Here is a 24,162-nt window from a genome sequence, read left to right as displayed (position 1 = left end):
AAGAAAGCATCAGACTTTGCACTAGAAATTAGCTGATGGTTAAACGTTTTTTCCTTTTTAACAAGGACGTCAGAGACGAGAGAAATGATGTACAAAGTTGTAAAAATAAAAACGACACGTACAATATTTGTGTGACTCGGTTCCTCCATTTTTATCTAACTTATGGTTCCCTCTGGACCTCTTCTACCAAAAATCATATTTTATTATATTAATTTTATCCGTTTTATTTCCAGAATTAAGCGTTTTTAAATCACAGTATATTGAAGATCATATTGTCATTATCGTTCCTGAAAGGCGCTTATAAATAAAATAAAAATTCTCTTATTAAAATACTAGAGAAGCTATTGTAGTAGTCATGAATGCTCAGCAGATGTCGCTGTTGTATTTTAACACCTTCCTTATTTTGTCCACCAGATAATATTATTTATATCTTTTAAGTATTTTTTAAAATTTAGTTTCATTATTTATTATTTTTTGACCTTTTATTTCCCATGACATCATAATGATGGATGAAGAATCCCTTAAAAAAAAGGATTTTAATCGTTTTAAATAAATCGTGTTTCTCTCTTTGGCTTCTTAGGACGCTACTGCCACCTGTCGTCTTGTTGCGGTATTATCCAAAAATATTTAGTGAAGTAACTTGATAAAAGATAACGTGAGAGAAAATATTGAGTGATAAAAGATAATAAATAATAAATAAATTTGACATAATATTGTTATATGGAGGAAAAAATTATTAGATGAATTGATGAGGGATAAAAAATAAAATACAATACAATTTGTTTCTTTTTGTGTTTACTATGTGTAATTAAATCTTTAGGTTGAACCTGCTTATAATACTAAACTAATAGTTATTACGAATGTATTTGTTAATATTTCTCAAAACACATTTGTAAATTAAAGTGTTTTCAAATATCTCTGGTCATGTGTCTTATAAAGCGACAATCTCTCCGGGACCAAATGTGTGTGTTTAGAACGTCTCAGTGTTGAAACTGTGCTTCACATCTTGTTTACATTAGCAAGGAAAACAAGGAAAATCTCAGACTCTGCAAATTCCTTATTAGGTAAAGAAAAAAAAGGAAATGTAAAGAAGCCCCTGCATGTTGTGTGTTCTTATTGTAGCCCTGTCGTCTGGTTACCATGGTAACGACCTACACAAAGACTTTAATAGAGACTTGTGTGATCACGTGATGGTCATGCAATTATATAGAATACTGGGAGAATGTCCATGTTGTCATGTAGGTACAACGCAATCGTCATGTAAACATGCCAAGGTATTGTTGCGTCTTGACGTCACCATGGCAACAGCCAGAGAAAAACCCTAATTCTATCAACGTTGAAATCTGAACACGACCATGTTTGCAATAAAAACTGAACAATAGTTGTGGCCCGCTGGCTGTCATTTTGTGGCCCTCATTAAGTCAAAGTAGAAGTATGATACTTTAATAATAATCTTTTTTAATTACTTTGACATTTGTTTGGAATATTATTGATATTATATTATTATATAATATTATAGTATGTTTTAGGTCTTTACTGTTTTTATTATGTCACATTTTTACATCCATTTTTAATTGTTTAATCTAATTATTCATTCTCCAGGTGTATAAAAATATATAATTAGTAAAAAATGTCTGTATTTTTTATTTTTATTTTACCAAAAAATAATTAAAAAAAATTTAATTAATTAATTGTTACTTATTAAGTCTGTTTTGAAACCGGTACTTTAACCTATATAGCTTGATGGCCCCTCACAAGAGCTTTCCATGTGGCCCCTGAAAATGTGATAAAATAAGTAAAGAAAATAACTCAACAACTACTTATTATGTGTATATGTCATATCCTTTCTAAATTAAATTTGGTGGTGGTGAATCTAAGAGGTTGTTTTATTTTTTCCAGACTATTATTTCTGGAACATCCTTTCCTAAATCAAATCTCTAGATAATTTCGGGGGCCAAGGACAGAAAATCACCTCCTCAACGTTTCTCATGAATATCCAAAATGTCGGCCAGAGTTGAAACTGGACGCTCTTGAGAAGCATATTTTCTCGCAGCACCTGCAAAGACTCATTTCCTGCCTCATTACAGCAGCAGATCAGGACGTGAGAAGCTCACGGGGTTTAATCAGAACCACTCATTTGGGCTTCTGTTGTTCTCCGTCTCGGGAGGATTGGTCCGGCAATTATAGAAATGTTTCTCAGTCGGATTTTTGTTTTTCCTCAAGACGATTTTCCATTTTCATTCTAGTAAATTACATTTAAATTCAATCTGTGTAAAGACAACTGGAAATAATACATCATGAATAAATGTCAATAAGGAAAGATTATATATAAATAATATGATTAAAATGCTTCCTAATCACATGACAAAATAAATCTTGGGTTCTGGATTTATGAGAGAATAACAAACAATAACAAACAAAACAAATTTAAGTTCCACATTATTTATTTTTCAATTACAGAACCCTCTGCCCCGTGTAACCTCCAACGCAATCTTTTGTTTTATACATTGTTTGACCATTAAAAAAATGTAAAGTCTTGCAGTAATACTTAATTTTTAAAAATAAATAATCATGAAATTAAGTCAAAGTTTCACGTAAAAGGGAACTTCCTGTCAAAGCTACAAGTGAATGTGTGCATTTGTGTTGTCTCATTTTAAACAGTTCAACATCTGAATATGCATGCAAAATATTGTACACGATACAAACTTCATGATTTATCAAACGTAGTATTTTACAAACAGGCAAAATTCACACAAACAGACGTCAATATGTCACATGTTTTCAAGAAGGGCTAACAGGCTAAAAGACTGTTCTGTAAGGCATTTATTTAAAATAATAGAGCATCATAGAGAGTTTTCTTTACAATTGTACACACTTTGCCGCCAAAGTTTTTGTTCATGCTAAGCTTGGTCGAGCTAAGTTAGCGGCTAATGTAGCTAACATTCACGGGTCAAATCTCAGCTGCTTCTTTTATGCTACAACCTTCTCTTTTTAGTAACTAAACAACATCAAGTTTTGTAGAATATTGTGACAAAAGGGCAAAACTAGACGATGATTAAAAGCAGCAACTAACTTTAGCTCAGTTGCATTTTAAATTGTGTTTTGCTTAGCATCTGTTGCTAAGAGCTAAATTAAAACAATTTTAAAATATTTACTTGCGAAAAACTATAATCGACTTTTTAAATTCGCCAGAAATTGTTCAGATAGTCTAAACAACGGGTTTAGTATTATTAACTGATAAAGCCTTTGAGATAACTTTGCAACAACAATGCTAGCCTGCTAACATGCTAACAAATGCTAACATATAAACTGGCTTATTGATGCTAATTTGGCTGATATTGCAACATGCTAAATCACAAACATGGTTCTTTAGATTCAAGTCCATCTCAAGGTGGTTACGATAGTATTAAATAGTATTACGATACATTAAAAAACGCTTTAATTATCGAAACACTTAAACTCAGTTCATGGAATTCTGCTTCAAATGTACACTTGTGAGCTCACTCCACGTTGTTTCCACAGAAATAGTATTTAATAATTGATAAACATGAGCCAGACAAACAAATACTTGGTTTTTAAAGCGCCCGCGTTTCACTGATTCCAGCAGGTGGTACTGTTTCTTAAAGCACATCAATGTCTTCGCGCATACGTTGGATTTTTTTTGGTTGGAAAAAAAGGCAACTTCATCTTCTTCTTCTTCTTCTGTCTCCTGGGGCTCGTTATATCTCCAAGTATTCGCACCTTCGCTAACAGAAGGTCAGGGGTCATCGCCCGGCTCGGGCGGCTCCACGTTTCACAGCGACGGCTCAGACGTCCTGAGGGACGCCCTGGTCTCTGCAGCCTGAGGGCGAGAAGAACAATCTTCACTGATGTCCAGACATTTGAAGTCTGTCCTCGAGGAACGTCGGTGAAGATGGAGTCTTGAAGTGAGATCCTGTTTCCTTTCATGACCTTTTTTTTTTTTACCAGCATCCTTCACACCTCAGTGTTTTTTGACCTTCACAGATTCAGGTTTTTCTTTGATGAACATACGTTTTCTTTTGCTGAGAGAATCTTTTTTTTTTTTTTTTTCGTAGAAATGTACTATGGAAGTACAGTATATCCCAATTAAAATATCAAATGTCAAATTTAATTTAAATTGGATTTAATTATATCTATATTGACAGGTTTAGTTGATTTAATTGAATTCAATAATGTGTTATAATTGAATAAACAAAATAAAAAATCGAATATTTTCAAGAAGAATGCTTTTTTATATTCTTATTCCAATCATTCTAAAATTTAATTTCTAAATTCTTTATTTCTTTAATTAGTAGCCTTTTAAAATTCTATTAAAATAACAATGCATTTAAAAGGCTACAAAAGACACAAAATGTTGAATTTAGAAAAAATATATAAAATTTGAAATATCAAAATCCGTGTAGAACGAACAAAAACATTTTTTTTATTAAAAAGAAAATCAAATTATTGATACAAAAAATAATTTAAATACAGAAATGAATTTAATTATTTAATAAACAAATCAATGTAGAAATTATTTACAAACATTAATACACTTATCACCTGTTTTTAGTCGCCAATGTTTTAATTTAATGATTCCTGCTCTGTGTGAATATATGTGTTTATTGCTGTGATCTTATTTCTTCTTCCGAAGATTGACAGATTTTTTTTTATTTACAGAAATGCTCAAATAAATCACCTTGGTGACCATGACTTGTTGTTTAATGTTTTCTATTTAAAAAGTTGGAACTTGTCTCAACAGGATGTAGGACTTATAATATTCAAATTCTGCTTGCTCACAACGTTTTGATGATGATCTACCTCACCTTTAAGTCGGAACAGATTGATTTAATGACAACTGATTATTGGAAGTCACTGTTGTTTAAAATATTTGGACTTAAAGTCTGTTAAGGTTTCTTTATGGATTGAGTGACGATAACTTGTCATTTAAATCTTTCATTTTTGTTGGAATCGGTCTTAATAGGATTTAAGACTCCTGATTTTTGAGATGAAAAAAGCCTGCTCACAATGTTTTAAGGATTATCTACCCCACCGTTAAGTCAGAACTGATAAAAAATATACACTATTTTGACTCAGAGTCAGAGTTATTTTTTTTAAATTGAAGCAACTTATTTTAATTAAATGATTAAAGAACAAATCTTCCTCCATAGTTGTCAGTCTAAATAAATTATATTTAGAGTATGGATCAACATTTAGTATAGATATAACAGTATAAATATTTCTCCATCATTAGAGTTGGTAGTTTTACTGGATTTAACCTATGAATATTTGATTGTTTTTGAGCGCAGGTTGTGTTCTAACAGATTATTTGATGAATTTGTCTGTTTTTAATCTATGAATATTGTTTCTGAGCATGAAAACAGAATGTGAGCAGGATCAGCAGCAGACGATGAGGAGCATGAGATTAAAGCTGCTTCTCTCTTGACTGCTATTAACACGGAAACGTACGACACAAAGTATCTGCCGACAGTTAAGTCTGGAAAAACGAATAAAAAAAAGGACAAACTAGTGAAAAGTTCAAACAAGGAAGTGGAAAGTTGGACGCGGGCCTGGACGTCTTTTAACAAGGATGTTGACGAGGATGATGGGAAGCAGCTGTTTGGAGAAACGCTGCATTTATGTGCACTCGGAATTCACAAGTGCGCTCAAACTGATGAAGTTTACTTTCAATTTCGACAAGTTTCGTCGATCAGAAAATGTTCTATTAACGACTCAAAGCTCCAGAACACTTTATGTATTTTAGTTTTTTGTTGACTGACTCAATTAAAAACTGCATTAAAGACCAAAACTATACATAAAATATCGAGAAAATAATTGATTTATTATAATAACTGTAGAAAATGGATGCAAGACTGGACGAACAATAGTTGGAATATTATATAAAAATGACATCTAGAGTAAAAAAACAACATGATTCATCTGTGAGATTTGTGGGAAAACTAAAGTAGGTCACGACAAAAGAAATCACAACATGTCAGTCAGGTTGGTTTTGGGTCACCTGGCCTTCAGGAAACTAAAGAAATGCTGGAAAAACAGAAGCGACACGCGTCGGTTTGTATTATTATCAGCAGAACGTTAGTTCAGAGCCACTTTAAATGCTTTTAAAATAATATTTTGATTGAGTCACTTCAAGTTTGCAATGGATTCTGGGATTGCTTCAGCCATTTGTGTAATTTAAACTGAGAAATTGAGCAATTATGAAGAAAATGTAATCAGTTTTTCTTAGCATCTGTTGCTTAGAGCTAAATTAAAACAATTAAAAAGGATTTACTTGTGAAAAATTATAATTGACTTTTTAAATTCGCCAGAAATTGTTCAGATAGTCTAAACAACGGGTTAAGTATTATTAACCGATAAACCATTTGACGTAACTTTGCAGCACTATGCTAGCCTGCTAACGTGCTAACATATAAACTGGCTTATTGATGCTAATTTGGCAAATATTGCAACAAGCTAAATCATAAACATGGTACTTTAGATTCAAGTCCATCTCAAGGTGGTTACGATAGTATTAAATAGTATTACGATACATTAAAAAACTCTTTAATTATCAAAACACTTAAACTCAGTTCATGGAATTCTGCTTCAAATGTACACTTTACACACACAATAATATTTTGATTGAGTCACTTCAAGTTTGCAATGGATTCTGGGATAACGTCGGCCATTTGTGTAATTTAAACTTAGAAGTTGAGCAATTATGAAGAAAATGTAATCAGTTTTAAATCAATATTCATTGTACGCATGCAAAAATAGGCAATTATTGTCAATTTTATTTCGTCTAATTGTTTCCTATGAGTGAAAAATGTGATTTTGTACAGTTTCAGTTTCCACTGATCCCTCGGGAGTCGTCCCAGAACTGCTTTCACATCATTTTTCATTGGATTCCTGTCGCATACTTTTTGGCTTAAACGCCACGAGAATATATTCCGGGACATTTTTTTGTCAGTGTGGGAAACGATTTAGCGAAAACCTACCATCAGAGACTTTTGGTCCGTGGATCGAGGGAGGAGGAGAGAGACATGGAAAAGACAGAAAAAACAGACGTTAGCTTTTAAGACTTTGACAAGAGAAATTAAGAGGAACAAGTGAAGATGAAGGGATGGAGTGGGAGGCGGCGGGGGTGAGAGTGGGAGGAATAACGTGAGGGGGAGGGAAAGAGGGGAGCAAGGGTGGTGGCAACATCAAATAGAAACAATCATTAAATTGAAGAAACCGGGAGAAGGAATCAGTGGGTGGACAGGAGCGACCCCCGTCATTACGGAGGAAATAATAAAACGAATGAACAAATCGTTGCAAGCGAGGAAATTGATTTTGAATCTTACGAAAGAAAAAGTAACACAAATATACAAGCAGCATCAATATTCAGCGAGTCATGCAGAAAAAGGCGAGGCCCTAATGAGCAGTGGCGAACAATACACACCAGGGGGGGCCGCCGCGCCCACCCACACACATCTTTTCTGTGCACACGCGTGTTCTGAGCGACACGCGATGGAGGCGGCAATTATCTCAAAGAGGCTCGGAGATGGTGGCGCTAACTCAAAGGACGTTGCCGAGAGACGGGCGTCTATTTTTCTTCCCTCACGATCTGCGGCGACAAACGACACGACGGTCGTATGTACGCTGCGATTCGCAGGCAGATTCACCGAGAGATTCTTCAAGCGTTTTGTTCGTTCTGATGGTGGGTGAAGTAGCTTCGGATGTTTGAGCTCTTAAGGAAGTACAGGAGTCATGTTTGATGGAGGAAAACATCGGAATTCTAAAGTCAAAAACGTGGTTCTTCCAGTGGTTCTCCACTTAAATACACCTAAAAAACGTTGAAAGACGGAGACTCATGAGGCTCAAGAGCAGTGGTTGGAAACTACTTTTCCTCTGGGGCCACATTTTATATAGAGGCTGTTGCGAGGGGCCAAAAAATAAAGAAGCAAAAACTATCAAATTAAGCGATAAAATAAAGCTAAATGTTCTCAACTTATATTTTCATATTGTTTACCTTTAAAGATCAACATATGTGTTGATTTAAGTGACTCTTAAATAGATGTTGGACTCTATTGAGGTTAGATTAACGTGTGATTGGTCAAGCATCAAGGTTTGTCACTGCGTGCCATCAATCCCGGAAGTCTCCACCTCCAAAGGGGCTCGTTGTATAAACAAAGCGAACAAAACTCTTGAAACGAAAACACTATAGTCATATTTAGAGACTAGTTATAATAATAATAATAATATAAAAACAAAATATATGATTCATAAAATAAAATAATTGTTAGTTTCTAGATGTGGTTCGACTTCATGGGGGCCACGTGATTAGAAGTCAAGGGGCAGAATGTGATTCTCTGGAGCAACTAGTAATTTGTTAACTAGAGATCAATAAAATATATTTTAATGCAAACATTGGAAGTGGACGATGCCTTAAAAGAAACAAATATTCTTTTGTCTTTTTTCTAATGGTGGGAGTGCTGGGTCGGCCCCCACCGACTCACCTTCATGCCAGCCAAGAGGAAGTGATACGGAGGACGAGTGTTAAAGCAACTTTTTGGAAAGATACAGAGAAAGGTAACTATGTTTAAGACTTTAAGTGAAAGATAAAAGATCTAATCTGGATTCAAACATCTTAACAACGTCTCCTAAATGATTCATTCAGTTTTCACATAAGTTAGGAACAAAAAGGGCAACATGTTGACTCATACTCATGGCTTTTATTTTGTATTATTCCTTTCACTACTAAACTCTGCATGAGCCAACAGATCAAGCATGGTTGCTACACACATGATCACCAAACCGCTTTATGGCAGTTGGTCAGAGACGGCTGTTGCATTCATTTTCATGATTGGAAGCTTTCAGGAAGTGTACAGTAAAACGAACAGTTTTTCAGTGTATACCGTAGCGATTACAACGTTGAAGCAGTAGGGGGAGTCAGGAACAAATCTGTTCTTTATGACAAGAATTTAGTTAGATCAGAAACTCTATTAGCCATAAAAAGGAAGTAGGAGTCGGAATTTATCTCTGTGTTTGTCCTCGTTTATAAAAAGAAAAACCTCCTTTTCTTCAACATCAATTTTACTGTTATTGGAAGTCTGTATATTTGTTGACATCAACAATGTCAGTTCCTTATCTTATCTTAAACATAAGCAGCTTCACAAGTCATCATATCAACATGAACACTGATCTACTTTCAGTCGAGCCAAACCATCCGACTGGCCTTGAGTTTGACACGTGCTTTGGAATATTAAAACTCTTCAACTTATAACACTGTATTGTCTTACTAACAATTTATTATAAATAACCTTTTTTCTTGGGTTAAGAAGCTGGTTCATCCGCCGTAGACTTGGATCAGAGCCACAATGTGAGACACCACTCCTCTATTTGACTAAGAAGAGGAGATATAGCCACTAGATGGCGCTTAACGTTTGAAAATTATATCAAGATTATGAAGGAAAGAGCGCCACCTGGTGGCTTTTCAAAATAAAAGACTGTGAATCATGAGGCCTCATCAACACATCACTATTAAAACAGTGAATTCTAAACCTGTGTACGAATACATATCGAATGACTTGATGACACTGACTTGCCAGTATGACCATGTCCATCCCCCAGAAGATGCTCATGATCCAGCCCACCATGATGATGGCGGTCAGGATTTGGATCAGAGCCGCCGCCACGTTGAGCCAGAACACGCAGCAAACCCCTCGCTCCGAGATCAGCTCGCTGCGAGCGCCACACAACACGCTGAAGGCGGAGATGAAGGTTCCTGCGAGAGAGAAGACACACCATTGTTACGAGAAGATGACGCTGAAGTACTTCTAGTGAGAATGGAACTGATGAGGAGAGGGGTCTCGACCCACAAAAACCTTTGAGTACATATGTCCAGGTTTTTATTTTTAATTGCTTTACAGAAGACGTTTCGGTTTGTCTTTCATTTCTTTTGTGTATAACATAAAAAAAATTATACATTTATTTATTTTTACTACAATAGCTCTTATTATTCAATGAAATATATATTCTGGTGGGTTTCTCATTTATTTTATTGTTTTTGCTTTTACAATTAAAGAGATGTTTAAAAAAACACATGCCTTTTGTCATATTTTCTTTATTTTCAAGTATATCTTATTCAGCTGTTATGAAATACCCTATCATAACGATACAGATTTTATTATTATTATATGATATTATTCTTATTTTTTTTAACATTTTGTTCTTTGCTGGTTTCTATCGTCTTGGTGGTCACTTACAACGTTTTAAAGTATATATGTGGCCCCTGGGGAATTTTAACTGCCCACCCGTGACTTAATTTGTCATTTTTGTCCCTTTTCGTCTCACGTCCTGGTTTTATTGTGAAGTCCTGATTGACTTCCTCTTGTGCTCCTGACCCGATTTCCCTGATTAGTGTCACCTGTGTCTCCGTCTCACCTGATCCTTGTTCCCCTTGATTGCTGCGTTTAAAAACCTCCACATTTTTTTTAGTGCTATCTTTTGTTCTACTTACTTTTGGTGGTAGTTATTACTAAAAACCGAAATATGCCTAAACATCCGTTTGATAAGTAGCTTGAGCCGGCTGTAAACCATCCTCTCGTCCTCAGTCATCGCCTCGCGAGATTTCATTGTTACTTCACCAGCTAAGGACGTAACAACTGCTGCCATCCAGTGGCCGTCAGTTTAATTGCAACACCGAAATGATCAAACGCTGTGAATATTAGAATGATAAGGCTAAGAAATAACAATTAAATAATAAATAGAATTTTATTTTACACACATTTAATTGAATATAAATAAACCAAAAAAGATATATGATGAAAATAATATATAGATTTTCTTATTATCAATACAGTTCTGTAAAATATGAATATAGTATATCGATATACGTCCGTGTCTTGCTTTTCTTTCTCACACCCCTTATTTATGAAATAAGTTATTTTAGTATACAATGATTTATGGCATACATATAACTACATTTATAAAGTAAAGTGGTAGACGTTAAGAGCTTTATGTAAAAATGTGAACACTTGTTATTACATTGCAATTACAAATAATGCATTTAGTTTATTTGAACACCAAAATTACAATGTAACTACTTTAATAGAAAGTGTTATTATCATTTAACGCGGATTTTTTTTTAAATTTTTTACATCCAGGTAATGTTAAACAAAACTTTTTAAGACAAAATATCCTCTGAGTAAAAACAAAAACCCACATAACGTGAAGTTAAAGAAGCTACTTTCTAAATAAAAAAAATCAAATTAATGTTTTTTAAAGATCGGTAACACATGTGTAGCAGGACAACATTTAAGAACACCTACCTCATTAAATGCCATTTAATTTTATCAACAATGTTTGTACGTATGAAGCTACTTATCTGTTCTTGTAGTAACAATATTCTGTCCTGATCTCACAGCAGTATAATGTAAGCAGCGATAAATATGTCTACAATATTTCAATGACTTTTTTTTTTTTTTTCACCCGTGAAGCTGCCAGAGAGACTGTGAGCTGCTGGTGGGCGTTTGTTGGCTTCACTTCTGCTCAACGTCTTCATCGATATGGATCAGAGTCACTTTAGAAAGATGACCACCCTGGTGGCAGCGACCTCCTCCTCATCCTCCTCCTCCTCAGGAGCAACAAGTCACATCTCCTGATATCTTATCCTACGAGCGTCCAACAATCACTTATCTCCGTGAGAGCTCAAGGCACTTTCAAGTTTCCCCCCAATAATTCGAACAAATCTAAACATGGAGCATAATATTTACTTTCACATGGCCTCCTCTGAGCCCCGTCTGGAACCGGTCCTGTCGTGCTCCGGGGCTACGAGCTGCTGCCTAAAATAGAGCGTTTGGAAAACTAGAGTTGTGTTTACGTGGAGGGAAAAATGAAGAATTTTTCAAGATTAAGCCGATCACAGACGGCGAGGAAGATCTGGTCGGACTGCTGAGACCACAGAGGCCACGCCCACCAGCAGATGCTCGGTACGCCAACCTCCGAACATGAGCCATGATTGACAGAAAGATGGAAATAAATCGACAGTGCCATGATTTTCCTGCATGTTCACTGGATCTGGCTCATAGCAGAGATGACGCTTCATGTCTAAAACTATTCTCTGTCTTCTCGTTACACCAGATTGATATTTGATGTTATCAAGCAAATCATTCTTGATGTGTTTTTCTTCTTCAGAATTATTTTAATGATTAATGTTCATCCTGTAGTTTTATATACAAAGATACTTTTTCGGTGATGTGACTCAAATCGTTGCCGGAGCCAAGGTCTCAAGCAAGTATTTCCTACTGACTTCTAAACGAGGGCAGCTTCTCAAGAAAAAAACAAAACAAAGTAAAAACAAATATTTCATTGTTCATGATTTAATTTTATGCAGAAAACATGTCATAAAATATAAATAAAATTCCCTACTTCTCTTTTAAAAAATAAATAAATTGTTAAGTAAAGGGAATTGAGCGCGTATTTGCTAGCTTAGTTAGCAATTCTAGCTGCAGTTATTCTATGGTAAAATTAAAAAACCTGTAACACTTTCTTCCAACCGAAATGTAAAGTTTAGGCAATTTTTAACTAAGTGTCATTTTTGCTAGCTTAGCTATCAGATAGTAGTGCTAGTTGCAGAAAACCTGGGGTAAAATTTACAACCTTTAACACTTTTTTACTACTGAAATTTAAAGTTAACGACTTTTAAATTAGCGATGTTCTTCCTAGCTTAGCTAGCAGATAGCACTGCTAGCTGCAGTAATACAATGTACAACCTGTAATAACTTAAAAGTACATTTTTTAATGAAAGTTGTACTGGCAAATAGCAATGCAGTTATCCTGGTGTAAAATTTACCAACCATTAACATTTTCTGTTATATTCTTTGACTAAAATGTAAAAGAAAAGTGATTTTTTAAATTTTGCTAGCTTAGCTAGCAAACAGTAGAGCTAGCTGCAGTTCTTCTGAGGTGAAATATACCACTGTGTTACACTTATTATGCAATACAATTATCTAAATCTCAATTTTAATAGCAAATGTATTATATTTTAGGAAAAGAAAACAATTATTTTGAAATGGACAATACTAATCAAAGGTTTTATGCCTGAGGTTGGAAATAATGTGTAGGTTTTTAAGAGTCTTTAATAATATGAATGTCTTAAAAATGACTCAGGATTCTCTCAATTTACGCGCTATTCTCCAATGTTCATTTTGTGATTTGTGATTAAAAAATACAATAATTTAGTTTTAATTTAGGTTATTAATGATTGCAGCAGAAGACAGTTTCCAGATTAAATTAGAAAATAAAAAATTACCAGTGAGTTTGGAGAGTCAGTGACTGATGATCGTTCAGTGTAAAGTTAAATATCTGCTTTGCAATTAGTGAGTGAGATGAAACCGGCTCTTTAGGGATCGACAATGACTGGATATGAAAATGAAGCTCATGAAAACAATATTGGATGAAGAAATGATTCATATCCAGGGATACTCGGAGTCAAGCCGCCGCCTTTTAAAAAATGAAACAATTAAAATAATTGAGTTTATATTGGCTGTTAAGTCTATGGGTTATGATGGATTGTTTTTGCCTAGTAATAAATATTAATCTAGAAGGTTTATTAAGGCATAGGGTGCACATAATTGGCTAAAATGAAAAATGTGATCGTACAAGTGGACGAATGGTTAAACAGGGATTCACTGTTACAACAATAACGAATGAATAAATGGTTTTTAAGAAGGAATTAAGTCATGTGTGAAATTCTCTTGGATCCTCTGTATGTCAGATGTGTGGGAGAAAGTGTGTGTGTGTGTGTGTGTCTGGAAATTACCCAGACAAATGACTATAATTACACAGAGAACTCTACAAAGCACCCACTGGCAGCGTAGGAGGTTAATCACAGAGTGTGAACCATTGAAGAAGACAGAAGACCAGGAGAAGTAAAAATCTGATCTTAAGAACAGAAGATGAACACAGACCAACACGGGCGTCTTTAAGATGTGTTGAGAAAACATTACCAAAGATAATCAAGCGGATAGAAAGCTTCTAAACTTTTAATTATACACATCTATGAGCATAAATGAAGCATTAATTGGTCTATTTGTCAGTGATTTGAGGTTTATTGTGAGTTTCATTCGATGCGTCGGCCACGATGTGGATCGCCAGAACAAGACCTTGAACGTCTGTAAGATGAAATCTGGAAATGAAAAGTTCAACTTCTCAGTCAAGACAAATTAAAAAATAAAAAGGAAATGAATACAAAACTAGTAAGGCTTTAAACGAGTATTATTACCTCCTATATGTGTTTCCAGATAACATGTTATCTAACTGTCTCTCACCTCAATGGGTTTGATGAAGAAACATGACAAAGTATTTGAATTTGATCTCCGTCAGTAAACCTTCAGCTCAGTGGTTTTATCCATCCATCCTTCCATTCATTCTTCCATCCATCAAACTATTCCTCTATCTTTCACTACTCCATCCATCATTCTATCTATCCATCCTTGCATTCATTTCTTGCATCTATTCACCTGTACGTCTGACCTCCCATCTATTATTTTATCTATCCATTCTTTCACTCACTTATGAATTCGTCCCTCTTTCCATCCCTTTCTTCTTTCTCTGTCAATCGTTCTATCCATCCCTCTGTCATTTCATCCATTTCTTTCAACTATCAATCTGACGGTCTGACCTCCCATCCATTCTTCAATCTTTCCATTCTTTCACACACCTATCCATCCGTAATTTCATCCATTTCTTGCAACTATCAATCTGTTGGTCTGACCTTCCATCCATTCTTCAATCTTTCCATTCTTTCACACACCTATCCATATATCCATTCCTTGATTAATCCATCCATCCATCCATCCACTTCTCCATTAATCCATCCATCCATCCATCCATCCATCCATCCATCCATCCATCCATCCATCCATCCATCCATCCGTCTGTCCTTCTACTCATTCTTTCACCCACCTATCCATTCGTGCATCTGTCAATCCATTCATTCTTTTTCTAGTCCATTCTTCCATCCACCCGCCCACCCATCTCTCATCCATCCATCTTTTCATTCATCCAAAATCACAGCCCTTCAGTTCAGTGCTTCCATCCATCCATTGTTTGTCGTCTATCTGCCTAGCTGTTCTTTCATTCATCAATCCATCAGACTATCCTTGCATCTATCCATCCATTAATTCTTTCATCCATCTGTCTGTCCACTGACATATTCCACACTCACATATATGAAAACAAGTAGCAAGAAAATATTAAATCCACACGGGTGAGGTTGTCAAGAAGAATCCATTCACAGAAGAACCCAAAGTTGTACAAGACCGGGAAAAAATGTAAACGCCATTCGTAATCATTAGCTTAGGAAAAAGCAAAAAGTAAGAGGAAATGTTTTTGTCCAAGGAGTTTGCCAAACACTTGTGTTGAGAGTCTCAATTCTGGATCAGAACCAGCTTGCAAAAAGTGCAAGTGTTGAAAAACAGCCTCTTCTTCGATGTAGTCCATCTGCCAGAGACATGAAATGAACATCAACTTTTATCTTCAACCTTTATCTTTAACACATCTTAAGTCTCGTCCAAATAACAAAATCCAACACGTTGGCTCAGAGACTGACAGGCAGCTTGTCAAAGAAAACACTTGAGTCGAGTGTAAATGATTTCCACTGAAGTGAAGAGATGAATCCTATTAATATCAGCCGGACGTCTTTTAACCTTGTCCTCCACTTCTCACAATAATGAGTCGCCCTCTTTCACCTCCGTCCATCACCAGCCGTCGCACCGGCAGCAAGCGTGTCCTCCATCATTTACAAAGAGAAGAGAAGCTTTATAGGTTCACACGTCTTGACATTTGAAAAGGACAATGAGACGGAGGATGAGCAGACGAGGCCAAGTTAATGTCTGTATTTGAGTCGAATGTAGATGTCGACTGTCTGCAGATGTCATGATGCGTAACTTCCTTCTGCTCGTTGGCAGTTCAATTTCCAGTTTATTCTCACGTTCTCATTACACTGTCTGGTCTCACCACCATCTTTGACTCATATAAGGTCATAGAAGGTCAAAATACATATTTGCAATACACTTTAAAATACTTTAAATGGGCTAAAATACAAACCGCTCAGAGGCTAATTTAAGCTCACAAATGTTTTAAATGTTGGAATCACCTCAATTTGTTTCACCTGTGTCTTGGTAATTGCTTTGTTCGTTTAAGCCCAGAGCTGTGTCTCAAATCGCATACTTGCGTACTTAAATTTAGTATTTTTAATGCGTGAATGCGTCTCAATTCTAAGTATGCGAAATAAAGTGTGCCATGCACACTAAATTGGCGTACATAAACGCCCACAAAACTGAGCATGGATCGACACTTTCTAGCCTAAACGGCCGCCATCTTAGTGAAGTTGACGTTGTAAACAGAAGTTACGTCATTTATATATATATATATTTATGCATATACTAACAGGGGCATTTTCTAGCTTGCAGTAGGAGGATGACACGTCCTCGTGCTGATTCCGGCAAAAAATATCTCGCGAATATTTCGTTTCATATTTCTTGATCCAAACTTGCAAAACGTGCTGCTAGCAGGTGTCAGTGATAGTGTTCCTACAGCTGGTTGCAATCATCATTAAATAATAGTAGAAGAAGAAGCTGTCGAGTCATTTATGGTTAGTGTGTAGTGGCAGTGTTTGATTTGAGAAGGTACTAGCCTGTTGAAATTTGAGCACTGCGCAAGTAAGTGCACTATCTTAATGAGTACTTTAAACCAGAGCAAGCGAAGAAGTCCGCGATGGGCTGGGTCTCAAATTGCATAACTTTTTTAGTGCACTGGTGGTTAGAATGTATCAGGATAGTGTACGTACTAAGTACTAGTAAAATTCTCGACAGATAGTATGTCTCAAATCAAACACTGCCGCTACGCACTAACCGGAAATTACGCGATAGCTTCTTCTTCTACTACTTTTTAACGATGATTTCGACCAGCTCACACTAAGATGGCGGCTGTTTAGGGTAGAAAGTGTCCATTGATCCATACTTGTGGGCGTTCAATACGCCAATTTAGTGTGAATGGCGCACTACATTTCGCATACTAAGAATTCAGACGCACTTCTAATGACGACATGTGTCTCAATTTCAAAGAGCTAATGCTACATTTCCTCGTTAGCTTGTTATAAATGTTAGCATGTGTTGTGCTGGTGTTTTTGGTTATTGACGTCCACTCCCTAGAGTTTTTTTTCGTTACAGTTAAGAGATTATTAACAAGTAATATTGTTTACTGCGAGTCACAAATGATAGCTTTTATAATGGCGGCCATAAAACTTGCTCAAGGGCCATGATTGGCCCCCGGGCTGGAACATGAATAGCACTGAAATACATGCAATAGAAATTGAATTGGACATTTGTAAACTAATTTTAAGCCTAGCGTTTGAGAGAATATAAAGCTGCTATCAGTCTTAGTCAGACCCAAATGGCATTAACACACAAACACACACAAACACACTTTTTTTTTGTGTTCAATCGAGTTAGCGTTGTCATGGCAACTAGTTCATTGAAATGTCAAAGCATTCAGACAAACCTGCAAACACACAGTGGATGCACAAACATACACACTCCCAGAGTGTGTGTTTTGGTAGCACTTTGGTGACTCTTAGAAAACATCTGTGTCAAGGTGATAACACGCATTTCAACCGTGATTCAGAATTCTACGGGAAAGGTTCAAATATGTGGCAGCAGAAGTCGAAATTAAACGTACTTAAAAGAAAGAAAAACCTTTTCACCATTGTTTATTTTGAATCCCCGGTGCAATTTGTCGACAAAGATCACTGCTGAGGAGACACTCCAGGGATGGAGAGCAATAAGGAGGACAAATGGGGTAAACATGAAGAGCACTCATCGCTATGGCGACATGAATAAATCCTCGTTTTTTTGTTGACGGTCTACTCACTGACATTTGAACATGTTGTAATTATGTAAATGTTATTTAATTTCAACAGAAAATGATTTCAATATAAATACCAGTATTTAAAAAAGTGGAGAAAATAATGATTACAAGTGGGAAATATAATTTATCAACATAATCTTAATTTGAAGATTTTTGTAAACATCTAAGGCTTTTTTTAACGTTGCTTTTGTTTAATTTAAACTCCGACGGACATTTTTTTTTTTTTTACAATAACAGTCTTCTCATAGGTGTTATGTACAAACTTAATAATACAAATTCTGTCAGATGATACTATTTTTAAATGATACACAGAACAACGTAGGTAGTAACAAGTAGGTCCGGGTACCCGGAGGGTCACTGATTTTTATTTTGAAAACAGGAAACAAAAGTAGAAATACTTGCCAACATATTTATTTTCTGTTTTTGGCTTCAGTCAAGGAACAGAAAACTTAACCAATTTCAAACCAACCATTTTTTATACATTTTAATATCAAAACTGGTTCAAAACCACTGCTTGAAACAACTCATTTTGTATACTTTCGTTTAGTTTGTGCCGAACTACATCAATAACTACTAAAATAAAAAATATAAATAAGGAATGTTGGTGGACACATACAGTAGTACTACTGTGTCAACTTTCACAATACAAATCCACAAATCTTCAAAACATATATCCTAGATATTAATATTAATAACCTACAATTTGAGCAAAACTTGCTTAAATTGTGGGTTATTAATATTATGATATAACAATTAATATTAATATAACAAATTATAATTCAGCTGGATTTTCATTTTTTCCTATTGAAAAGTGCAATGGGTTTAAATTTTTTTCTTTCATTTCCTCTTTTCAGAAATGTTTATCTCACTTTGTCGTGTTAGTGAAGTTATTCAACTACAGAACTGAAAGACCTTGGATGTCAAAACACATAACAGAAGACGTCACCATCAGAAAAGTAGCTTAATGACATTTTCCGGCGACCTACGACTAGTACGAATGGTACATTCCTGATAAAATGTTGGGGGAAATCCACTCAGATTTACATTGTATTTTATTGAATTCTTTGGGGGAGACACAGACATTGAACATGTTTTAAAGAACAGTATAAATATTAATACAAGATAAAGGCTCTTAGATTTGGAGAAGACATTCGACTGTGTCGCTAAGGGAGTTCTGTGGGGGGTGCTCCGGGAGTATGGGGTATCAGATACCCTGATAGGGTATCAGAGCTTGGTCCAAGTAGCTGGTAAGCAAGTTTAACTGGGTTCAGGGGGGTCTGGTTTGGAGGGATCAGGATCGGGTCACTGAAGGCTTTTTGAAGACTACGTGGTACTGTTGGCTTCATCAGACCATGACTTTCAGTTTAAGGTGGAGCCCTTTAAGACTCAGTGGTTGGTCTCAGTCGGAGAATGTTGGGTAGCCTTCTCCAGAATGAGAGTATCTCGAGGTCTTGTTCACGGGTGACAGCAGTTATGCCCTCCCTGCACTGATATGTGTTGGTAAAAAAGAAGGCAAAGCACCCGGTATACTGGTCCATGTACTACCATTATCAACAAGTACAGGTGGACGAAATGTTTTTAAGCCTGTACATCTGGGAGAGGAGTAGATCTGCAGCTCCTTAAAGCAGAAGACAGGCAATCAAAATATCCAGGTGGTAGATGCTTTAGTCCATTTTTATTTTTTAAATGATTGTCTCTTAAAATTTGAGGTTAGCATCTTTTACATTGGCTCTCTTGTCAAAAGTACCAGTTTGGTGTCATGATCCCCACTTTTACTTCTGACTGAGACCTCTACTTTGTGTGGGTGAACTAAATTAAATAGAAACAAACATGCAATGCCCACTGAATCTTGATCAATACATCGATCATGGTGTATGTGTGTGTGCATATGAATATGTGTGTGTGTGTGTGTGGGATTATCTCTCCTAAATCAAATTATTCTGAGACAACAGATGAGCATTGTAAGTCAAATCAAATTCCACCTGGCACATCAAAGTATCAGGAAGCTTAAACATCGATGATTCATTTGAAATGTGTGTTAAAAACAACAGTCTATGTAAGTAAGTTTGGTCGTTGTGAAGAGAAAACATGATAAAGATCTACATATCAGCTCTTAAATAAGACTCTACTTGGGAATTTATCTTGTCTAAACAAATGTACCTTTAGTTTTTATCAGAAATTAAGCTTCATATTCCTTATTTGTCCAGTTTAGGACCAATATATTAAATATGTCAAATATATACGTATATGGCTGGAATTTGTAGACATAAAAAACTAAATTGAAATCCTGTGGTAGACAAAGAACCAAAGTGAAAAGAATGAATGGAGAGTTCTAAACATAAAACCAAACAACTACTGTATTATTTGCTATATCATGCCCTGTGAGCAGCGGTCTCCATGTTGTGGCTCCATCACTCCTCATGCAATAGCTAATAAAAAAAGAATATAAACACCTGAAGTGATTACATCTACAAGAATGAAGAAAAGAAACAGTAAATGGGATCCAACCATTTTCTTTGTCACATGGATAATGGGGGAGGGGCTGCTCGAAAGTACGTGAATAAAGATGAATTATTTTATTTTCTTTCAGCTATGTTCGGATCGTCTTTGCTGAAAATGGTTCTTTAGTTTTAAGGCTAAAATTATTTTTCTAGTTTATTTTAAAATACAAAGGTCAAACAAATCCATATTTTTATTATAGTTATTATTATTATTTTATCTTTTTTATGTTTTTGACTCAGTTGTAATTTTTTAATAGAGCAGATTAATCCATCCACCCCATAACAGACAAGACTGTCTTGATTTGAGACATAATTCATTCATTTGAAAATATGTAATGTTTTATTTCGATCTTGAAAGTGTCCAGATTTTATACATAAGGAAATATAGGTTGTTATTTAATGAAAATATAATGGGAAAAAAACGTTTCTAATTTTTTTTAATAAAAAAGATTACGGGGTTGTTCGGCACGTGACTGTAGCTAGCATACAAGCTAGCAAGTACTAATTAATGTTAAAATATCTAACTATACATTACAAGTTTATGCACTATATCTTTTCAGGCTGTTGCTCCTAAGCTTTGGAACGATCTTCCTCTCTCTTTGCGCTTGATGGAGTCTACTGACTCCTTTAAGAAACATCTTAAGACGTTTTTATTTGTTCAGGCTTTTCCTTGAATTTCTCGAACTCCTGTGTTGTTCTCAGTATTATCTTGATCTTTAAAGTATGTACTTTTTTTGAGTATTGTTTTGATTGTCTAAGCGCTTTGTGACCCTGGTCTCGAAAAGCGCTATATAAATAAATATTACTTACTTACTTACTATATGTTAAACATTAACATAACTTATTTACCAAAATAGAGTAAATAAATCATGTTGAATTGTGTTGAAACTTTCCATCACGAGACCTTGGCTCCTTCAAAGGTTTCAGTGATATCACCTGCTGTTTCAGATGTCACTGAAAGAAAACCTGAACATGAAAGCATTACAGGGTTGTAGTAGGGGGGTTGGAAAATATACAGTGAAATCTTGCAACGTTTTTTTTTCCGCGATACTGATAACATTTTTTTTTTTATTGAAAAGATATGTTTTTGTTTTTTTTCCATAGTACAACTTACATGAGAATATTCACTACATTACTTTCTGTGTTGCAATTAAACCTCTGGCCACTGGATGGCAGCAGTCATAACCTCTTCCGTAGCTAGAGGAAAAGGAAAAGACTGAGTATTTGAGGATACAGTTGACTCAAACAGCTTTTAAAACAAATGAAGGCAGTCACAATTTCGTCAAGTGTCATGTGGTCTGTAAATTCTACAACACCAGAGTCAAATACTCGGGCAATACTACAAAAACATCGTTATTGCTACAGTATTGCAATATATCATATCGTTGTCCCCGAAGTATCGTATCACCAGATTCTTGTCAAGGTGGTACTGTATGAAAGAAATGTGTATTAAATCATGATTTATTTATCTTTATCTTCATTTTCAACTGTTTTGACTCATGTTTTCATGCATTTTCATGTGGTACTCTGAATTCTTCACATGCATTTTGGTCGTCCAGTTTCACCACCAGCCAATTTCCTGTTTCACTTTTTCCAACCCCTGTTTACTCACACACACATTTTTCTGTAATGAGAAGACACACACACACAGTAAGATAGAAAATACTCACCCAGTCCAGGGATGAAGGTGTTGAGGAACAAGCAGATGACGGCCAGAGGGAAAGGCATTGTGGGTATGGCCGCCCTCAGGGGTCCCTTCTTCTCCCGGACCTCCACCACCACTCCTCCGCACGATGTTGTCGCCCCAACCACAGCCTTGGCCCCTAAACTGTCCCCTGTTTTGACACAGCTCTGTTCCCCCCCTGCCTCCTTCAGTGCCATCACTTCTCCTCCTCTTAAAATTAAAAAAAAATGTTGATTTGAGTTTCAACTAATTCTTTACTATAAAATCAAGATTCAAAGTATGATCTGTAAATACATGACCTGTCTGCAGGTGTCGTTAAATATACTATATTATTATAAATAAGTATTTATTGTGGTTTGAAGTCAGATTCCGTGGACGAAGCTTTCTTCAAGAAAATGTTCCACAAGTTGGCAGCACAGTCTCAGGTCAGGAGTGTGTGTTGCTTACGTCCAACATGCTCCTGAGAAAGATTGAAGAAATTCCCTTAAAAGTCTTTTTTCAGTCTATTCCTCTTCTCCTATCCTGATTTTTTTTCCTTCTTCTTCTTTGTCAGAGGGATTGAGCTCCACTCACTCAGGGACAGGCTGTGCTTCTACTATTCTACTCCCTCTCTCTCCTGGTGCTGGCTCTCATATTTAAAGGAACAGTGTCACCATTTATTTCCTGGACCAGGGGGTGGTCTTCAACCCACCTCTCCAGAGCCACACATGGCTCCTTCACGCCGTAGACTTCTTTACCTCATATACAGTCGCAAATGTTTCAGGAGAGTAAAGAGTAAACAGTGCCAAATAAAGCGACATTTCATTGAAGATTTTGAGTAAACCTTATGTATTTTAGGTCAATAAAAAAGATGTTTGCAGTAATTCATTGTGTATCTTCCTATTAACTCTCAATGAAAACAGAGCATGTTCCACTATAGAAAATTCCACCGTGGGTCCACTCTCCTCGTCACTTTTTTAAATCTCTGTCCACTACTCTATTTGACTGACCGCAAAGACATGTTGTCAATATTCTATTTTTAACACTAATCTCTTCATTTAAGATCCTCTTGAAAAGCCTCTATTGTACTCATGTGTCTATTTTAGTCATGTGTCTGTTTGTAGAAAACTCTCTTTTCATTTAAATATTTACATTAGAAAATGTGTTTAAGCCCCGCCCACTGAAAACACTTTGTTTTTTTAAAGATTCAATCTTGTTCACCATAACCACACCCACTCTGCTGAGATTGGTAAAGCATCAAGATGTGTCACAGAGCGTCATTAATCCCGAAAGCTGCCCCCTTCTAGGGAGTTGTGGTATAAACAAAGCTGGACGTGATTGTTATGTCTCGTGTGTCTTTCTTGGTGTTTCCTGTTTTTATTTTGAAACCTGCTCTTCTGTGTCTGTGAGTTTCCTTTCCGGTCCCTCCCCCTGCTGATTGTTATTGTCTCCACCTGTCTTGTGTTCTGCAGTTGCCAGTGTTTGCTGGCAGCTTTCATATTCTGCTCACACTCCCTCAGTTTTTGTCAGTTCGTCACACTTGCTGTCCCATTTTTGTCTAGTTCGTGTTTCACGTTTAAGACTTACGATTCAAGTTTGTTTTGCCTTCCCGTTTTCTCGTTTTTCTGCCTGCCTGTGCCCTTGACCTGTTTTTTGGATATCGTACCTGTTTGCTGTATATTCCTGGACTACCTGTGACGATCCCTCTGCCTGCTCATAATAAAACGGTCAAGTTTTGACGAACAGACACTTTCTGCTCCTGGGTTTCCTTCCGCACCATGACAGTGATTACAACTAGCTGGAGGAGTGAAGCCATTATAACGTCATCATGGGCTCTGCTCTCGTAACCTCTTGAACATTTCAGACGGGGCAGAACTTTAAAAAGTAATAACTTCAAAACATGGTCATGATGGGGAACTTACTGCATCTTGGAGAGGAAGACTTCAACATTAGAAACATGGGAGTGAGTCCGGAAAGTTGGCTTTTCACATTAGTTTCCCTTTAAGTTCTTGGGTAAATTAAATATTCATGTTGCCCCTACTTTTTTCCCTACAACTTTTCCTGTCATTCTCTCTTGTTTTG

General features: G+C 36.0%; 1 protein-coding gene across 1 annotated transcript; it reads right to left on the bottom strand.

The window, feature by feature from the left end:
• Positions 1 to 2,426: 2,426 nt before the first annotated feature.
• Positions 2,427 to 22,664, bottom strand: stum (stum, mechanosensory transduction mediator homolog). The gene is made up of 3 exons (XM_087778786.1): positions 22,088 to 22,664; positions 9,587 to 9,769; positions 2,427 to 3,841 (listed from the first exon to the last, which is right to left on the bottom strand). Exons 1-3 carry the CDS (start codon positions 22,296 to 22,298, stop codon positions 3,807 to 3,809), a joined length of 429 nt encoding a protein of 142 aa, XP_087634912.1. The 5' UTR covers positions 22,299 to 22,664; the 3' UTR covers positions 2,427 to 3,806.
• Positions 22,665 to 24,162: the final 1,498 nt, after the last annotated feature.

Source organism: Callionymus lyra, chromosome 17 (genome assembly GCF_982586985.1).
Source record: "Callionymus lyra chromosome 17, fCalLyr1.hap1.1, whole genome shotgun sequence".
NCBI lineage: Eukaryota > Metazoa > Chordata > Actinopteri > Syngnathiformes > Callionymidae > Callionymus > Callionymus lyra.
Note: the sequence above shows the minus strand (reverse complement) of the source record. Positions and strands in the feature narration are given on the sequence as shown.